General features: G+C 46.0%; 1 protein-coding gene across 15 annotated transcripts in view; it reads left to right on the top strand.

Moving 5' to 3' along the window:
* The window catches only part of HNRNPUL1 (heterogeneous nuclear ribonucleoprotein U like 1), a 46,719-nt gene that overhangs the window by 8,712 nt on the left and 17,261 nt on the right, over positions 1-20,746 (top strand). For 12 of the 15 annotated variants that reach the window (XM_055249959.2, XM_055249957.2, XM_063620901.1 and 9 more), the window contains exons 3-7: positions 1,583-1,736; positions 3,470-3,543; positions 5,632-5,771; positions 8,764-8,863; positions 10,838-10,950. In XM_055249959.2, coding sequence (XP_055105934.1) covers positions 1,583-1,736; positions 3,470-3,543; positions 5,632-5,771; positions 8,764-8,863; positions 10,838-10,950 — 581 coding nt within the window. The remainder of the gene's footprint in view (positions 1-1,582; positions 1,737-3,469; positions 3,544-5,631; positions 5,772-8,763; positions 8,864-10,837; positions 10,951-20,746) is intronic. The other 3 variants (XM_063620906.1, XM_063620900.1, XM_063620899.1) reach the window with 1 other exon arrangement.

Genomic DNA, 20,746 nt, shown 5'->3' with positions numbered 1-20,746 from the left:
CACCGTGGTCTCGATCTCCTGACCTCGTGATCCGCCCGCCTCGGCCTCCCAAAGTGCTGGGATTACAAGCGTGAGCCACCGCTCCCGGCCTTCCCTTCCCTTTTTTTTTTTATTGAGATGGTGTCTTGCTCTGTTGCCCAGGCTGGAGTACAATGGTGCGATCTCGGCTCACTGCAACCTCCGCCTCCCAGGTTCAAGTGATTCTCCTGCCTCAGCCTCCCAAGTAGTTGGGACTACAGGCGCACCACCACACCCAGCTAATTTTTTGTGTGTTTTTAGTAGACATGGGGTTTCACCATGTTGGCCAGGATGGTCTCAATACCCTGACCTCATGATCTGCCTGCCTTGGCCTCCCAGAGTGCTGGGATTACAGGTGTGAGCCACCGCACCTGGCCTCTCCTCCCCATTTTATAGATTGAGGAGTTGGCTTGTCCGATGGCAGAGCTGGGGCTAGAACCTAGCATACTTGCTCCCAGGCTAGTCCTTTTGGTTAATAAGCAGCATTCCTTATCATTTGTGCCTTACTATTTGGAAAGCAGGGTCCCACTATTGAGAACTGATGGAGTCCGGACTGACCCCCAGTTTTGTGCTGCTTTTACTATGTTGTGGCCCCGCAGTGCCTTTTCTTAGTGTATCTGGTTGATTTTGTCTAATGCCATTCTGGTTCATCCACAAAGTTAAATCCCCAGACGTTTCTTGTGGGTGGCTCAGAACTTTACTGAATGTAGGTTAAACTGCAGATTTGTGTCAGGCTCTGTGAGACTTGTAGGATCATTCAGCCACAGGAGAATATTTTCTGTGCCGTTATCCACAGACATTCATCAGGAGCCCTGTGTGAGCCCAACCTATTGCTGGGAACCAGGGAAGCTCTCTTCAGGATGGCTGAGCACTATCCCAGCCCTAGAGAACCAGGAGACTTTTCTGAGAGATGTGGTCCACATGCCAAAGCTGGGGAGTGATCCAAAATGGTCTGGGGTTGAATGCAGAAATGAGTAGATGTGAATGAGCTTCAGCATCAGGGATTAATGCTGTGGGAGAAATGAAGGTAGCCTACATCTGTGGTTTGCTCTTGGTTAGGCACTGATTCCTGGAGTCTGCCTGAGACTAGGACTTACCCGTGGTCCACAGCACGGTATCCCTTCCTGACTTTCTGTTAATGGTATGACTTAAAGAGGTTATTGCACCTATGGGATGGCTTAACCAGAGTGATTCGGGCCTCTTTTGGTAGGGCAACTAAAGCCTGTAGAGTTAGCTGCAGGACCACAGTACCCTGTTGAATTCATCCTCTCCCGCTCCCTTGCCAGACTGAAGAAGCTTTGTAAGAACTAAGGCGGAGAGGTTCTTTGGGAAGAGAAATTGGAGAATTTAGGGTTATGGCATCTCAGATCCTAGCCCTGTTCTCCAGTACGGCCTTCTTGGCTGGCTCAGCAGGCTTCTGTTGAACTCAGCAAGCTGCCTGTGCCCAGCCCTTCATCACTGTAGTGAGGATCCTGCTCACATTTCCCAAGGGAAAAGGGACCAGAAAAGTGATAGCTGGGGAGCTTGCGAGTGTCTTGACCATCTGAATTTGTCCTGGCAATAGAAATGAAGACAGAGATGAAGCAAGGAGCACCCACCAGCTTCCTCCCGCCTGAAGCTTCTCAACTCAAGCCAGACAGGCAGCAATTCCAGAGTCGAAAGAGGCCTTATGAAGAAAACCGGGGACGGGGGTACTTTGAGCACCGAGAGGATAGGAGGTGGGTGTATGAGGCAGCAGTCACCCTTGCTCTGGTAGGTCTCTATATCCATAGCCTCGTGCTTGCTGAGGACATTTGCACTAACCTAGAGGGGCTGAGTAGAGATTCCCTCTGCTTTCACACTCTTCCTATCCCTTCCTGTACTTACTACCAGATTCAGCTTTCCTAAACTTTTGGTCCTTCCCCCAGTTCCTCCCTTCTTACCTGCAGGGTAACTTCTAAATATCTTAGACTTTCACGTGGGATGCCAGCCTGCCTCTTCTGTCCTTTGCCTTACTGCCCCTGCAGTCAGCTGCTTGATACCCGTAATGAAAGAAAGATCTATTTCCTAACACTACTCCCAAACACACATCCTCTTCCCATTCATCCACTTGTTCAGTCAGCTCTCACAGTGCTGTCACGAAGTGCCCACTCTTGGGCTGGACACTAGCAACATACAGATGGACAGTGGGTTTTGCCTTCTGTTGTTCCAGTATGGGACACACACAAGTAAGCCACAACCTCTGAGGTGAGTAGTCAGGATGCAGGTGAGTTTCAGGAGTTCAGAAAAGGGAGCAGCCTCTGTTTTGGTCATTTCCCTTCCCTAACAAGCCCTTCCCTCCTTTCCCTCCAGACCAAGTCCTTCCCTTCCCTCCTTCCTTCCTTCAGTTCCTGTCTGAAGCCTTTTGCAATTGTGAAAACTAGGAATGGCCACTGTACTCATCTGGACTAGTCATCTGACATTCTATTTCCTATCTAGCGGAGTCCACCTTCTAAGTAGCTTGTTACTCTCCGAGACAGGGCCTGGATCTCATAGGCTATGATTTAAGTTAGGACATGGAGCCCACCTCGTATGGGGTTCTTCCACTGCTTCCCACAGAGCAGAGGCCTGGAAGCTACTTACTGATGGAGAGCAAAGGAAGAACACTCGCTCTGATCCTGGGCTGGCAGGGAAGGTTTCCTAGAATGGACAACATGTGATGAGCACAGCTCATCCGTGTTAGCCCTGGCCTGGCGAGGCCAGAGGGGCCCTCCACCAGAGGGAAGCCTGCTGCTGGGAGAGTCAGCAGCCAAATGGGCATGGGCTCCCCATCTGTGCATGCAGTGCACTGCAACCACCCAGACTGTCCAGGCAGGACCCTGAGTGTTAGACTCTACCTTTCTACCCTTCTTCCTCATTCCTGTACAGCAGAAACCAACAGTGTTAAGTCCCTTTTTTAATATTTTGGTAGAAAAATGAATATCGTTTATAATTTAGGACACGGAAAAAAATGGGTCGTCTCAAATTCTTACAGATGGAGGATTTTAAGAAGCCTGGTACATGGATAGATAGTAATTATTGGGATTTATCTAGGCTCTTGCACATTCCCCTTCCTGGCCAGCACGCTTTTGGGATACTGCAGCGTCCAAACAGTAATAGAGATCAGTGTGGAAGTGGTTGTCAACATGCAGAGGGTATGGATCAGAATCTTAGGGTGTAAAAAAAGACTGAAAAAATTCCCTAAATGATTCTGATGCCCCCGTTCAGCAGAGCATGCCTTGTCCAATCCCTGTCTCCGCTGTAGGAGTTGACAGTCATTGCTCTCCTTGCAAGGATGTAGGGTTTCAGAGTTCTTTTGCCCACCTCTGTGGAAAGAAATGGAGATTCAGGAAGCAGTCTGGAGGCCACTCATAGATTACAGCAGAACATTGATTTTCTTTCCTTTGTGCTTACCCATTGTTCTTGTGTGACTTAACCCCTGTTTCTAATACAGGGGCCGCTCTCCTCAGCCTCCTGCTGAAGAGGATGAAGATGACTTTGACGATACCCTTGTTGCTATTGACACCTGTAAGTCTTTGGAGTGCGCATCTAATTCTGCCTTACAGTCAGTATGGGGAAATCGTGTCTTGACCTTCACCAGAATCCTTGCCTGGCACCGTCCAAAGACACTGTTAGTCCACATGTGAGACACAGCTTAGCTCTGGAGCAAGAGTACTGGTTTGGAGGCAAAAGACCTACTCCCAACTCTAGCAGTGGGACCCTGGGCAAGTCATTCTACTTCTCTGAGCTTCCCTTCAGGAAGGAGTAAATCTGCCTTAATAACCTCAGAGGATTTTCAGGGATACTCCTCAGTGGATATAGGAGCAATTTGGAAAACCCTGAACCGCCCTGTACACACAGGGGTTGTCATCTAATCAGGAAGGGAATCTGAGTGCAGCTGGGGAAACTTAACTCTTTGACAACCAGTTCCCATTTCCATCAGCTGCTCACGTTCCTGGTGAAACTAATGCCACTGTGTCCTGTGAGGCACTAACCTGGCCCGCCCTGCTGTCTGTCCTCCAGTTCAGTTTTTTTTCCACTGGATAAGTGGCTTTTACCTTCACTGTGCATCTGAGCGTTTGGAGGAATTATTATAAAAGTCCTTTCGCTCAGACCTCCTAGTCAGAGTCTAAGTGGTAGAGCCTATGAATCTAAATTTTTACACGCACCCAGAAGCCCAATCAGGTCTGAGAACACTGCACTTCTCAACAGAGCAGAAGATAAGCAGCAATTTATTCATCTATTTCTACAGAAGCTTATGTTTATAAAGCACTGGCTACATGCTTTAGTAAGAGATAAAAATATACACAATCTCTAATATCACAAGCTCTCGAAGACAAAATCTACCCAGAGTAGAGGTAAACATTGTTTAAAAAATGTTGGGTGGCAGTGGTTCTGATGAAATGCAAATGTACTGACCATGGCGGTCAGCCTTCAGAGGAAGGAGAGCGCCTTATGGGAGGGATGGTTAGGAAAGGCTTTCTTGGAGGCATGACTGGCTCATTGAATACTGAGAATATTGAGAAGGGTAAGAGCAACAGTAGGAGAGTCCTAGGCCCATGAAAGGAATTAGGAGCCTATGGGGTACCTGAGCATTGGTTCCTGGGTGGCAGATGTGGATCAGGGTCAGATCCCTGTATAGCTATTGGAAACAGAAGTCCGGCTCCCAAATTGATAGAGTTAGCACAGAGGGTGGTAGGAATATATGGTGGTGGTGATTAACCTTTTTGTATTCTAAAAACTAGTTTGAGCCTGGGTATCATGGCGAAACCCTGTCCACGAAAAATATAAAAATCACCCGGGCATGGTGGCATATCCCTGTAGTCCCAGCAACTCAGGAGCTGTGGTGGGAGGATGGCTTAAGTGCAGGAGAACAGAGGTTGCAGTGAGCCGAGATCATGCTACCATACTCTAGCCTGGGTGACAAAGCAAGACCTTGTCTCAAAAAAAAGAAAAATTAATTTGAAACTGCTGAGGATATGGACCCTCTCCCTAGCAAATACACATCCCCACCAAAGACATTTGTTGACAATTTCTGAGGATACCCCTGAAGCCCATCCTTGGATCCCACCAGATAAAGAACCCCAGTTCCTCTCTGAGGTCACACAGGCCGATGTGCAGTACTCCACATCCTCCCTACTCAAAGGCAGAGAGGTTCGGGGTGTGCTGGTTCCTTTTGAAACTGCCTCCATGATGTGTTCACTTGTGTACTCCTGGTCAGCACTTGGGGAACTTCCCTCTGCCTGTTTCTTTCTTAGGACTTTTAAAACATCAGCCAGGCCGAGCGTGGTTGCTCACGCCTGTAATCCCAGCAGTTTGGGAGGCCGAGGCAGGTGGATCACCTGAGGCCAGGAGTTCAAGACCAGCCTGGCCAACATGGAGAAACCCTGTCTCTACTAAAAAATACAAAATTAGTCAGGTGTGGTGATGCATGCCTGTAATCCCAGCTACTCAGGAGGCTGAGGCAGGAGAATCACTTGAACCTGGGAGGCGGAGGTTGCGGTGAGCCAAGATTGCACCATTGCACTCCAGCCTGGGCAAAAAGAGTGAAACTCCGTCTCAAGAAAACAAAACAAAACAAAAACATCAGCCAACTGTGGGCTTTTTCCTTCACAGATAACTGCGACCTCCACTTCAAGGTGGCCCGAGATCGGAGTAGTGGCTATCCACTCACAATTGAGGGCTTTGCATACCTGTGGTCAGGAGCCCGTGCCAGCTATGGGGTCAGAAGGGGCCGTGTGTGCTTCGAGATGAAGGTGAGTAGGAGCAAGAGAAGGGGAAGGGACAGAGAAGTCCATCCATTGTAATATCCTGATACCAGCCACCTTGGTCAGAGCTACAACTGCAAAAGAGATTGGATTGTGCAATACTGTGTCCAAGCAGACAAAACTGTGATGAACTCAAGAGAACTACATCATTGCTAAATATCATATTAGAAAAGCAGGCCAACAGTACATTGCTTCATCAAGCAGATATTTCCTTGGCGAGATTCTACCCAGGTATTATGTAGTCAACCAGTGTAGTGATGACATGTTTGTAGAACTGAGAAAAGAAGTTGTTTGGAAGAAAAGTGATCTAGAAAGAATAGACTCAGATGTCACTTATCAAAGGGAGGCCAGAGGGAGAACAGGGCAAAGAACTGCCAGCTTAGGCCAGCCTCTGCTGTCATCTCTCCACAGTTCCATGTCAAGTTATGTTTATGAAAATAATACATGCTCATGTTTAACAAAAGTTCAGACAGCACGGAAGAGTACAGGATAAAACACGTTATTCTCGCCAGGCGTGGTGGCTTTCGCCTGTAATCCCAGCACTTTGGGAGGCCGAGGCAGGTGGATCACAAGGTCAGGAGTTCAATACCAACCTGGCCAAGATGGTGAAACCCCGTCTCTACTAAAAATACAAAAAAAGTAGCCGGGCATGGTGGCAGGTGCCTGCAATCCTAGCTATTCAGGAGGCTGAGGCAGAGAATTGCTTGAACCCAAGAGGCAGAGGTTGCAGTGAGCCAAGATCACGCCACTGCACTCCAGCCTGGGCGACAGAGTGAGACTGTCTCAAAAAAAAAAAAAACACGTTATTCTCATGTCCTGTCAGTCCCCATCCTACCATCCCACTCCCTGGAGGGGACTTCTGTGTTAACAATTTCTTACCTGTGATTTGTGTATCCAAACTTACTGATGATAGCTAATAACGCATAGAGCTCTTTGCATACACAAGATACAGCACCAAGCTCTTTACATGGATTATCTCCATTAATCCTCACAGTACCATCTGGAAACAGGTACTGTTAGCCCCAGTTTTTAGAGGCACATTATTTTATGTACCTCTCATAGAGAAACACTGCAACTAAATAAACTACGCAGTGTTTTCTTTTTTTTTTTTTTTTTTTTTTTTCTTTTTTTTTGAGATGGAGTTTCACTCTTGTTGTCCAGGCAGGAGTACAGTGGCGTGATCTCGGCTCACCGCAACCTCTGCCTCCTGGGTTCAAGCAGTTATCCTGCCTCAGCCTCCCCAGTAGCTGGGATTACAGGCATGTGCCACCAGGCTCGGCTAATTTTTGTATTTTTAGTAGAGGTGGGGTTTCTCCATATTGATCAGGCTGGGCTTGAACTCCCGACCTCAGGTGATCCGCCTGCCTTGGCCTCCCAAAGTGCTGGGATTACAGGCATGAGCTGCCACACCCAGCTTACACAGTGCTTTCTCATCACATTTATTGTAAGATGGATCCTGATTTCAGAGATTTTAAAATGTGTGTCTGAAAAGCCAGTGAGGCCGCAGGTAGATACGGATATTTGGCAGTCTAGTCTTTTAATACGAAATTAAGTCAGAAGGCTTTTTTTTTTTTTTAACTTAATACTGTATCTTGGACATTTTTCTGTAGCAGTACATTAGCCCAATGTACTGCTTTGCTCCTTGTTTTTTTTTTGTTTGTTTGTTTGTTTTGTTTGTTTTGTTTTATTGACGGAGTTTCACTTGTTACCCAGGCTAGAATGCAGTGGTGCAATCTCTGCTCACTGCAACCTCTGCCTCCCGGGTTCAAGCAATTCTCCTGCCTCAGCCTCTCGAGTAGCTGGGATTACAGGTGCATGACGCCACGCATGGCTAATTTTTTGTATTTTTAGTAGAGATGGGGTTTCACCATGTTGGCCAGGCTGGTCTCGAACTCCTGACCTCAGGTGATCCACCCACCTCGGCCTCCCAAAGTGCTGGGATTACAGGCATGAGCCACCATGCCCGGCCTGCTTCGCTCTTTTTAACTGTTGCATCATATTTTGTGGCATGGATATACCATAATCAGTGCCTTATTGATATTTTTTCTGATGTTAAAATATATATATATATATATGCACATATATACATCCAGTGCTGCACAGAATGTTGCATATACAAATACATTCACACATACATAGACATACTTGTCCACATATTTGTGTATCTATAGGATGCTGAGTTATAGAGCATGTGCATTTACGGGGTTTTGTTGTTTTTTTGTTTTAATGTTTTTGTAAAGATGGAGTCTTCCTATGTTGACCAGGCTGGTTCCTAACTCCTGGCCTCAAGCCATCCTCCTGCTTTGGCCTCCCAAAGTGTTGGGATTATAGGTGTGAGTCACCATCCCCAGCCATTTACAGTTTTGATAGAGACTTCTAGATTACCTTCTTTTTTTTTTTTTTGAGACAGAGTCTCGCTCTGTCGCCCAGGCTGGAGTGCAGTGGCGCAGTCTCGGCTCACTGCAAGCTCCGCCTCCCGGGTTCACGCCATTCTCCTGCCTCAGCCTCTCCGAGTAGCTGGGACTACAGGCGCCCGCCACCACGTCCGGCTAATTTTTTGTATTTTTAGTAGAGACGGGGTTTCACTGTGGTCTCGATCTCTTGACCTCGTGATCCGCCCGCCTCGGCCTCCCAAAGTGCTGGGATTACAAGCGTGAGCCACCGCGCCCAGCCAAGACTTCTAGATTACCTTCTAAAGACACTGTAACAGTTTATCTTTCTACCAGATGTTACTAGAGTCTCTTACACTAAAAGATAACTGTATTTTGAAATGCGTGTCTCGGTGGCCCTATACTCTACTGATCCCTTTGGAGGCCCTGGCTTCAGTTCAACAGGCTCTTCAGAGCTGCTTAAATGCTTCTTCTCCAGCAAGAAAAGCCACTGCTATTTTTTAATGCCTGATATGCTTCCCTCCTATATTGGCTCATAACCTATGGCCTCCAGAGAAGCAACCCTGAGCCCTTTTGTCCTCTTTCCTCAGATCAATGAGGAAATCTCCGTGAAGCACCTTCCATCTACAGAGCCTGACCCCCACGTGGTCCGTATAGGCTGGTCTCTGGACTCCTGCAGCACCCAGCTAGGTAAGGAGGGGTCAGCTCTGCAGTCCAGAGAATAGTGACTGTCCCTACCCATGGATTTTCAAGGCTCCTAAGCTTCCTTTTCCAGTGTCAGACTTAGAATAGAACTAGACTGAAGTGGAACAGGTACAAGGATTAGATACATGCCACTGTCTCTGTCGTGCTGTATTCAACTGAGAGGACTATGGTCATGAAACAACTTTTCTGTGAAGAATCAATTGTTACCCTTCATCTTTTAGGAGGGGGTCCAGAGTTCTCTTTAGGAATCTATTCCCTTCCTGTAAAAAGGATCAGTGTCTCCTGCCCGTAAACCAAGCTGCAAATAAGTTCCCAAGCTCCATTAAGTTCTGTATTTTCTGTCCAGAGCCTAACCTGGAGGAAAAAGGGGAGCAGAGACCAGTGAGGCCAGGGCTAGTTGGGAGAGGGGCAGGGGCTGCCTATTGAAAGGTTTTGAATTTTGTGGGTCCCCAGGCTTCAATGACCTTCTGGTCGCAAGTGACTGATTATTCTGACCAATGCTGACACCTTCTGGCTTCCGTTTATGATCATACAAACGTTCTAATTATGAAAATAATATGTGTTGCTTGTAAGAATTCAGGCCATACAGAAAGGGAAAAATGAAAATCCTTCCTAAACCTGTGAGATAAACTAACCAATGTTAACATTCTATTTGTAGTCTTCCGGACATTTATTTTTTTGTACATATTCAAACTGGATCACACTGGGACTACTTTGTATAGCCTTGTTTTAATGTATGATGAGCATATTTTTGTAAATAATTACAGCTTTTTGACTACTGCATAATTTTCCATTTTATAGTTGCATTATTTAACAAGTCCCCTTCTGTAGCTCATTTAAATTTATTGCAAATTTTTGCTGTTTTAACACTTGAGCCATTATCCTGGTCCATAATTGCCTGCCCACTTAAGACTAATCTTTAAAAGTAGATATATTCTCACTCACAAGTTTTTGTTTAAAAAATGTGTTCACATGGACTTAGAGAGTAGAATAATAGATGATGGAGACTCAGAAGTGTTAGGGAGTAGCAAGGGGGAGGAGGATGAGAAATTGATTAATGGGTACGATGTACGTTTTTTAGGTGATGAACACCCTAAAAGCTTGACCACTATGCAATCTGTGCATGTAACAGAATTGCACATGTACCCCATAAATTGGTACCTCCTCAAAAAGGTAGATATGTTAGCACAAAAAAAAAGTATACAGTTTTCATTTCCATATGTGTTAGCACTTTTTATTTAAGACTCGTAGGTCATCTCATCTTATCTCTGTCTCCGTTTTGAGATGTAGGTGGTGGCAGTTGATAGGGATGGGGAAACAGTCCAGAAGGGTGAAGCACCATATCCAGGGTCACATAGCTGGTTTGTAGCAGAACCAGGCCTGGCATTCATGCTTGTCGGCCCCTGCTTTTCTAGCAGCATACTCTTTGGGTTCTGCCAGGAATCTCTAACTCAGGTGTCCGCCAGAGCCCTTGGGATCTCTCAGTCATATCACTTCAGCACCCAGTTCTGTAGCCTGAGGAAATCCAGTGCCTTTCCCAGGAGTCAGTCCTCATGGTCTCCAGGAGCAAAATCCAGCCCCTTCACTGATTTCTACCACGAGTAGACTGGACTGAATATTGGGTGTCACAAGGAAGGGTTGCATCTCAGCATACAGCTATTCTCCTCCATCCCAGCTCCTGTCTTCCTTTCCTCCCTTTTTAAATTCTCCCTTTTGTGCAGAGTAATTCAGTTGAGCTCCTACTCCCAGACTGGACAATGAAACCCATCAAGCCCTCCAAGTTCTACATCATTAAGGGCTTCCTTTCACCCTTCCCCACCCCTGTTTTAAAAAGGCATCTGATTAATAAAACCAGTAAAGAAAATGATTTTCTTCTTCAAAAATAAAAGTATGTGGCAGCCATCGAGGCTGTTATGACCATCGCAGGTTTAACCTGCCTTTGCCTATTTCTTCCGTCAGGCGAAGAGCCTTTCTCCTATGGCTATGGAGGCACTGGGAAGAAGTCCACCAATAGCCGGTTTGAAAACTACGGAGACAAGTTTGCAGAGAACGATGTGATTGGCTGCTTTGCGGTGAGTGCTAGCAGCCTGTGGGAGTTGGCAGAACCAGATGTTGGGCTACAGACTTCTTTTTCAGGATACCTCTATCCATTGTCTGCCCCATATCCAGCCACTCTCGCCATACTTCTTTGTCTCTGCTTGACAGACTGGAATGTTCACTGTCATTTTGTGGGAAATTCTGTCATTCCATCTCCTCTGGTCTTGTGTGCAAAGTTTTCAGATGACACCCTGAAGAGGTTTGGGGACTTCAGGTGTGCATAGCCTTCCTCCATTCCTGGGTACCAGAGTAACATTTTCTAAACAAACCTAGGAATTTCTTATCTTTCATTGCTAGGAAATAGCCTGTCTGCTCTTGAAGGCAGTGGTATTGGCTCTTGCCCCATATTGGCATCATCTTACCCCAAAACTTCTCCCTTTCTTCATCTCACATTGGTTGAGCCAGGCTTCCTACAATGCACTGCCTTCTGGAAGAGTAGAGATGATGCAAAACAGAACAGCTGCTGCTGCCATACTTCAGTCTTTGAGAGCAGTGACCAGCAGTCACCATGCTGTGCAATATGGCTGTCAGCTCTGGACTGGACTCCCTGGACCCAGTTCTGTTCTTCCATTCACGCCCTGGGCAATTTACCCTCCTTGTTTTTCAGTTCCCTCTAAATGAGAATCTTTGCACCTACCTCAGAACTTTGTGTGGAGTCATTAAGTTAATTAAAAGCACTTATAATAATGCCTGATACACAGTAAGTGCTCAGTAAATACCACTTAATACTGTTAACATTAGGAGTTATAAGAGATGTTTGTAAAATGTGCCATGAGGCCCCAGAGGAAGTGATCACCCGGATGGATTCATCCTCTGAAGCTTATTTTGCCTTCCTTCATATTTGTACACACGTACTCTTCCTTCTTTTTTATTTATTTTTTTGAGATGAAGTTTTTTGCTCTTGTTGCCCAGGCTGGAGAGCAATGGTGCGATCTCGGCTCACCACAATCTCCGCCTCCTGGGTTCAAACGATTCTCCTGCCTCAGCCCCCTGAGTAGTTGGGATTACAGGCATGCACCAGTATGCCCAACTAATTTTGTATTTTTAGTAGAGACGGGGTTTCTCCATGTTGGTCAGGCTGGTCTCGAACTCCCGACCTCAGATGATCTGCCCGCCTTGGCCTCCCAAAGTGCTGGGATTATAGGTGTGAGCCACCGTGCCCGGCCCCTTCCTCTTTTTTTAACTTTGAGATAAATTCAAACTCAGGAAAAAGCTTGAGAATAAAGAATTCTCATAGGGCCTTATCTAGATTCTAACATTTGCCACACTTGCTTTACCATTTTCATGTTTATGGTGTACATACACATAGAGCGTTAACTCTTCAGCAACATGTTTGAATTGCACTGGTTCACTTATGTGCAGATTTTTTTTTCAATAAATATATTGGAAACTTCTTTGGAGATTTGCAATAATTTGAAACAACAGACGTATAGCCTAGAAATATCGGTAAGATTAAGAAAAAGTTAAGCGGCCGGGCGCGGTGGCTCACGCTTGTAATCCCAGCACTTTGGGAGGCCGAGGCGGGCGGATCACGAGGTCAGGAGATCGAGACCACGGTGAAACCCCGTCTCTACTAAAAAATACAAAAAAAAAAAAATTAGCCGGGCGCGGTGGCGGGCGCCTGTAGTCCCAGCTACTCGGAGGCTGAGGCAGGAGAATGGCGTGAACCCGGGAGGCGGAGCTTGCAGTGAGCCGAGATTGCGCCACTGCACTCCAGCCCGGGCGACAGAGCGAGACTCTGTCTCAAAAAAAAAAAAAAGAAAAAGTTAAGCATGTTATGAATGCATAAAATATAAGTAGGTACTGGTCTGTTTCATCATTTACTAGCATAAAATATTCACAAATCTATTACAAAAAGTTAAAACTTATCAAAACTTGTGCACACAAACACTGACTCTACATGGTACCATTCACAGTTGAAAGAAATGTAAACAAACATAGTAGTACAGTATTAAATCATAACTGCTTTTTTTTTTTTTTTTGAGACAGATTCTTTTCTCTGTCACCCAGGCTGGAGTCTCGTGGCGCGATCTCAACTCACTGCAACCTCCGTCTCCGGGGTTCAAGTGATTCTTGTGCCTCAGCCACCCGAATAGCTGGGATTGCAGGTGTGCACCATCACGCCTGGCTAATTTTTGTTTTTTGTTTGTTTGTTTTGTTTTGAGACAGAGTCTCACTTTGTTGCTTAGGCTGGAGCACAGTGGTGCAATCTCGGCTCACTGTAACCTCCGCCTCCTGGGTTCAAGCGATTCTCCTGCCTCAGCCTCCTGAGTAGCTGGGATTACAGGTGCATGCCACCATGCCTGGCTAATTTTTGTATTTTTAGTAGAGATGGGGTTTCACCATGTTGGCTAGGCTGGTCTTGAATTCCTGACCTTAGGTGATCCACCCGCCTCAGCCTCCCAAAGTGCTGGGATTACCAAGTGTGAGCTACTGCACCTGGCCTAATTTTTGTACTTTTAGTAGAGATGGGGTTTCGCCATGTTGGTTAGGCTGGTCTTGAACTCCTGACCTTGGGTGATCCACCTGCCTCGGCCTCCCAAAGTGCTGGGATTACCAAGTGTGAGCCACTGCACCTGGCCTAATTTTTGTATTTTTAGTAGAGATGGGGTTTCACTGTGTTGGCCAAGGTGGTCTTGAACTCCTAACTTGAAGTGATCTGCCCACCTCGGCCTGCGAAAGTCCTGGGATTACAGGTGTGAGCCACCAAGCCCAGCCAACTGCATAAAATTAACCAGCACATACTGTAATAATTTTGAAGCCACCTCCTATTGCTATTATGGTGAGCTCAATTGTTGCAAATTTCTACTTAAAACACTGTGTGTTGTACATCTTCACGTGAGCAGTTCTTTTCAGTAAATTGTGTATCACAGTAAAGTGATCTCTCGCAATTCTCATGTATTTTTTAATCATGTTACTGCAATATCGTAAGCCTTGAGTAACACCATGGGATCCATACGAAGTGCCATTAGTGATGCTGGAAGTGTTGCTCAGAAGCAGAAAAAAGTTATAATATTACAAGAAAAACTTGAATTGCTTGATATGCACTGTAGTTTGAGGTCTGCAGCTGTATTTGCCTGCCATTTCAAGATTAATCCAGCATAAGGACCACTGTAAATGAAAAAAAGAAAAAATTCCTGAAGCCATCACTACTGCTGTGCTAGCAGGTGCTAAATCCTTGCACTTTTTATCATATTGAAAATGCAAGGCCGGACACTGTGACTCACACTTGTAGTCCCAGCACTTTGGGAGGCCAAGGTGGGCAGATCGCTTGAGCCCAGGAGTTCAAGACCAGCTTGGGCATCATGGCAAAAACAAACTTTTAATATTTTATAAACATAAAAATTAACTGGGTGTGGTGACGCATGCCTGTAGTCCCAGATATTCAGGAGGCTGAGGATCACTTGAGCCCAGGAGGCTGCAGTGGGCTATGATTGCCCCACTGCACTCCAGCCTGGATGACAGAATGAGACTCTGTCTCAAAATAAATAAATAAAACTTGCAGCTTTTGTGTACCTACAGGGTTGCTATAAGAAGGGCATACCTGCCGGGCGTGGTGGCTCATGCCTGTAATCCCAGCACTTTGGGAGACCAAGGAGGGCAGATCATGAGGTCAGGAGATCAAGACCATCCTGGCTAACACAGTGAAACCCCGTCTTTACTAAAAATACAAAAAATTAGCCAGGCGTGGTGGCAAGCGCCTGTAGTTCCAGCTACTCGGGAGGCTGAGGCAGGAGAATGGCGTGAGCCCGGGAGGCAGAGCTTGCAGTGAGCCATGATCACGCCACCGTACTCCCGCCTGGGCAACAGAGCGAGACTCTGTCTCAAAAAAAAAAAAAAAAAAAAAAAAGGCATACCTATAGGCTATAATTCAAGAAAAAGTGAAGTCGTTATATATGACAACATAAAGCAAAAGAAAGCGGAAAGATCTAAAGCTGCTGAATTTCATGCCAGCAAAGGATGGTTTAATAACTTTAGAAAGAAGTTTGGCTTAAAAATTGTTAACAGGTAAGGCAGCTTCTGCCAACCAAGAGGCAACAAACAAGTTCCCAGGCATTAAGGTATAATTGAAGAAAATCTGCCTGAACAGATTTTTAATGCCAAGTGCGGTGGTATGATCTCAGCTCACTGCAGCCCCTGCCTCCCCGGTTCAAGCTATTCTACCTCAGCGACCCAAGTACCTGGGATTACATACTTGCGCCACCACACCTAGCTAATAATTTGTATTTTTTGTAGAGGGGGTTTCGCCAAACTCCTGAGCTCAAGCAGTCCGCCCTCCTTGACCTCCCAAAATTCTGGGATTATAGGCTGGAGACACCACACCCAGCAGATTCTGTCAGATGGATGATCAGGACTGTTGTTACTTATAAAGCTGGTAACTCTCAAATCCTGAATCCTCAACACCAGTTGCCAGTCATTTGGTTGTACAACAAGAAGGTGTCGACGATGAAAATCCTTTTTCTAGATTGGTACCATTGATGCTTTGTTTCTGAAGTTAGGAAATAACTTTCCAATATGTGGTTCCCTTTTAAAGTTCTTTTGATATTGGAGAATGCCACCAAGAACCCCATGAGTTTAGTACAGAAGGGGTCAAAGTCACGGCCGGGCACGGTGGCTCACGCTTGTAATCCCAGCACTTTGGGAGGCCGAGGCGGGCGGATCACGGGGTCAGGAGATGGAGACCACAGTGAAACCCCGTCTCTACTAAAAATACAAAAAATTAGCCGGGCGTGGTGGCGGGCGCCTGTAGTCCCAGCTACTCGGAGAGGCTGAGGCAGGAGAATGGCGTGAACCCGGGAGGCGGAGCTTGCAGTGAGCTGAGATTGCGCCACTGCACTCCAGCCTGGGCGACAGAGCGAGACTCTGTCTCAAAAAAAAAAAAGAAGGGGTCAAAGTGGTTTATTTGTCCCTAAACAATGGGCTGACCCTTGAACTTTGCAGGGGTTAGGGGCACCAACCCCCATGCAGTCAAAAATCCACATATAGTTTTTGACTCCCAAAAACTTAACTACTGGCTGAGTGCAGTGGCTCACACCTGTAATCCCAGCACTTTGGGAGGCCAAGCTGGGCGGATCAGTTGAGCCCAGAAGTTCAAGACCAGCCTGGGCAACATAAGGAAACCCTGTCTTTACCAAAAATAGAAATAAAAATTAGCTGGGCCTGGTGGCACACACCTGTGGTCCCAGCTACTCAGGAGACTGAGGTGAGGGAAAAAAAAAAAATTAATAGCCTACTGATAACATAAACAGTCAATTAACACATAGGCTAGTGTCTACAGTTTTTATGCACTCATGACATACCTAACTTTTCCTTATTTTTTTTTTCAGTATTTCTAGTCATAGGGATCTGAGAGTTTTTTCAAATTGTTGCAAGTGTCCACAAATATTTTCAGTATATTTATTGAATGAAAAAAGTATACATGTATCCCAGCTTGAAGCCAGTGTTGTTAAGGGTCAGCTGTGTTTTCATCTGACCCATTTGAGAGGAGGTTGCATACATCATGTCTTCATTACTTTGGTCTGTATTCCTTCTTTTCTTTGTTTTTAATAAATGAGACAGGGTCTTGCTGCATTTTCACAGGTGGTGATCCCTCTTCTGATCAGCATGAGAGTTTTGACTTGCTTTGCTTCCTACCTTGGCTAGTTCACCCCTCCTTAGGCAACCTGATGGTCCCTAACTCCCAGGGGGTCACCATATCAATGCCGAACTTAGTGTGGACAGCCGATTGGCATAGTGCATTACAGCCCAGAACTGGGCTCAAGCCATCCACCCCAACCTAGTAGCTGAGACTGCAGGTGCACGGCACTGTGCCAGGCTCGGTGTGCACTCTTTTTTTTTTTTTTTTTTTTGAGAGAAGTCTAGCTCTTGTCCCCCAGGTTTGAGTGCAATGGCTTTATCTCGGCTCACTGCAACCTCCGCCTCCCGGGTTCAAACTATTTTCCTGCCTCTGCCTCCCAAGTAGCTGAGATTAAGGCGCCTGCCACCATGCCTGGCTAATTTTTATATTTTTTAGTAGAGATGGGGTTTCACCATGTTGGCCAGGCTGGTCTCAAACTCCTGCTCTCAGATGATCCGCCCACCTCAGCCTCCCAAGTGAGGGATTATAGGCATGAGCCACCGCGCCCAGTCGGTGTGTACTCTTTTTGAGTCCTGTTCTGTCGCCCAGGCTGGAGTGCAGTGGCGTGATCTCGGCTCACTGCAACTTCTGCCTCCCAGGTTCAAGTGATTTTTTTGCCTCAGCCTCCCAAGTAGCTGGGATCACAGGTGCACACCATGACATCTAGCTAATTTTTGTATTTTTAGTAGAGACAGGGTTTCACCATGTTGGTCAGGCTGGTCTCAAACTCCTGACTTCGTGATCCGCCCACCTCGGCTTCCCAAAGTGCTAGGATTACAGGTGTGAGCCACCACACCCGGCTGATTCTTGAGGGTAAAGATATTAATGACAGTAAAGTTATTAAATTTAAAACTTGATATAATGCTATTGTCTACTGCACATTCAAATTTTGTCACTTGTCCCAACAATATTCTTTCGTCCAGTTGAGTTTCTAGTTCAGGATCTGATCTGGCCTGGGATCATATTGCATTCTCTTGCCATGTGTCTTTAGTCTCCTTTAGCCTGAAACAGTTTCTCAGCCTTTGTTTTGCATTTGAGGATCTCAATATCTTTTTGTTTTTGAGACAGAGTTTCGCTCTGCCACCCAATCTGGAGTGCAGTGGTGCAATCTCAGCTCACCACAACCTCCACCTCCCAGGTTCAAACAATTCTCCTGCCTCAGGCGCCCGAGTAGCTGGGACTACAGGTGCGCGCCACCACACCTGGCTAATTTTTATATTTTTAGTAGAGTCGGGGTTTCACCGTGTTGGCCAGGCTGGTCTTGAACTCCTGACCTCAGGTGATCCACCCGCCTCAGCCTCCCAAAGTGCTGGGATTACAGGTATCAGCCACTGCGCCCGGCCCTCAAAATGTTTTTAATAAAACATTTTTAAAATGAAAACTGTGTTTATACTCTACAAATTGTTTGGTTTTAAACCTTGCATTTTTTTCCCGTTGAAGAGTAAATCTTGGCCATCTTTCCCTGTCCACACAGACAATATATAGATCTAGCTCAGTTAAAGTTGTTTCTTAATAGTTAATCATTGTGAATTGATTTTTTCAAGAATAGGGTTTCCAAAAAAAATCAAGGAATATAAAAGGGGATACAGTATAAAGTCTTCTTTAGACACCCACACCCCCCCGCCCCACCCATTTTTCACATATACCTTCCCCAGCATGTGAACCCACTGGTACTCGGGGTTTCATCTTTTTTTTTTTTTTTTTTTAACTTGTATGTCTTGGGGATCTTTTTATTTATTTAATTTTTTTTAAGACAGAGTTTCGCTCTTATTGCCCAGGCTGGAGTGCAATGGCATGATCTTGGCTCACCACAACCTCTGCCTCCCGGATTCAAGTGATTCTCCTGCCTCAGCCTCCCAAGTGCTGGGATTACAGGCATGCGCCAGCATGCCTGGCTAATTTTGTAGTTTTAGTAGAGACGGGGTTTCACCATGTTGGTCAGGCTGGTCTCGAACTCCCGACCACAGGTGGTCTACCCTCCTCGGCCTCCCAAAGTGCTGAGATTACAAGCGTGAGCCACCGTGCCCGGCCTTAGTGGGGATCTTTTTATGGTACTACCAAGAGATGTACTTTTATGTTGTCTGTAGTCATTGTATGACTGTATAATTGATTTAACCTAGTCCCTCACTTTAGTGGACATGTCGTTACTTTTGCAGCTTTGTATTTAGTGGCTGTAATGGCTGTCTAGTATTCTGATGCAGGGGTTTGGGTACCCTGCTTTAATTTAGCCCATCTTCCTGTTAGTGGCTCTGAAAGTTGTTTCCTGGAACAGATAATGCGGCTTGTCTTTTTTCCATTTACTGGAGTAACTTGGAGATCTTTTTGTAGCCCCACATATGGATCTCCTGTGCAATTTAGCCACTCCTGCTTCCCCATTGGAGCACATTTTCCATGCTGGCATGAGCATTTTGCACATACAATTTTGCATTCTTGTGGGAATGTAGTTGTATTCCTTCTTGAAAGTTAGATTCTAAGTATATTTAAATTTTGATAGCTACCACCAAGACTACACTCCAAACAGGTTGCAGTAATTTAACTTGTCACTGTGTGACAGTGTTTGCCAAAGTCTGTTCTTTCAGAGTATGAGGTTCTTTGGGTATGTGGCAGTATGGAACTCTAGGCCTTGACTCTTGCTTCAACCAGAACATCTCTGCATCCAGTCTTAAGATTCCTTATATAGTTTTCTTTGTTCAGAAGATACCACAACTTTAAAAAGGCTCAGGGTGAGGAGTTGGTGGGGGTGTAAAAATCACTGGTCTCCTGGAACAAGAGGGGAGGACATTGGTGTCAAATCTCAAGTCCTCAATTTGCAAAACAAAAAGGTAAAACAGCCTTCCAAGTGGAGAACAGAATAACCCATTTCAGCAAACCATAAAGAGTATGAGGCCGGGCGCGGTGGCTCACGCTTGTAATCCCAGCACTTTGGGAGGCCGAGGCGGGCGGATCACGAGGTCAGGAGATCGAGACCATGGTGAAACCCCGTCTCTACTAAAAATACAAAAAATTAGCCGGGCGTGGTGGCAGACGCCTGTAGTCCCAGCTACTCGGAGAGGCTGAGGCAGGAGAATGGTGTGAACCCGGGAGGCGGAGCTTGCAGTGAGCCGAGATCGCGCCACTGCACTCCAGCCTGGGCGACAGAGCCAGACTCCGTCTCAAAAAAAAAAAAAAAAAAAAAAAAAGAGTATGATACTTAGAGCCTAGGGACAACAGAAAGAGGTGTGAGACACCAGGCTATAAAAATGACAGGCTCTGAGTTATGCCAGGCTTCAGGAGTTTGGGTCTTTAGGCCTGGGACTGACACAGGAGTGTTTCAGCAGGAACAACACAACTCCACTTGCCTCTTGGACAGATGGCTCTGTTGGTGATAGATTGGTTGGTTGAGGGCGCCGGTTTCTGTGCATTATGGTAAGTTCCTATAGTGAAGCTGGTGGCCATAAGGAAGGCTAACACCCACAGTCATACCTGCTCTCCATGGTCTTTTTTTTTTTTTTTTGAGAAGGAGTCTTGCTGTTGCCAGGCTGGAGTGCTGTGACACGATCTCGGCTCACTGCAACCTCCAACACCCTGGTTCAAGCGATTCTCCTGCCTCAGCCTCCTGAGTAGCTGCGATTACAGGCACTCACCACCATGTCCGGCTAATTTTTGTATGTTTAGTAGAGACGGAGTTTCACCATGTTGGCCAAGATGGTCTTGATCTCTTGACCTCATGATCCGCCCACCTCGGCCTGCCAAAGTGCTGGGATTACAGGCATGAACCACCGCATCCAGCCACTCTCCATGGTCTTGATGTGGGCGCATGCTTAGAGATGAACAGGCATGAGGGCCTCTGACACAGAGCTGCACCCTGTGAGCACTGAGGAGGTTAATGAGGAAGCTCCTCAAGGGAGGGTGCTTCTGTCGCTTCTTGAAGGGCATTTCCCAAGGTGGTCACCTGAATAGAGAAAGAAATTGTACTTTTATCTCAGAAACTGAACCTTGTATTTTGCTTCAGTCTGCTATCTAATCTCAAGTTTTGAGCCTTTTCTTCTCTGAGATGGGCATTTAGAAAAATATTTAACAAACGTTTTAAAAATATAAATTTTAAAAAGGAAAAAAACACTAAGAAAAGAAAGAGCCTGTCGTATCCTACAGCCAAAGCGATGTTTCCAAAACAC

The sequence above is a fragment of the Symphalangus syndactylus genome, chromosome 17 (assembly GCF_028878055.3).
Source record: "Symphalangus syndactylus isolate Jambi chromosome 17, NHGRI_mSymSyn1-v2.1_pri, whole genome shotgun sequence".
NCBI lineage: Eukaryota > Metazoa > Chordata > Mammalia > Primates > Hylobatidae > Symphalangus > Symphalangus syndactylus.
Note: the sequence above shows the minus strand (reverse complement) of the source record. Positions and strands in the feature narration are given on the sequence as shown.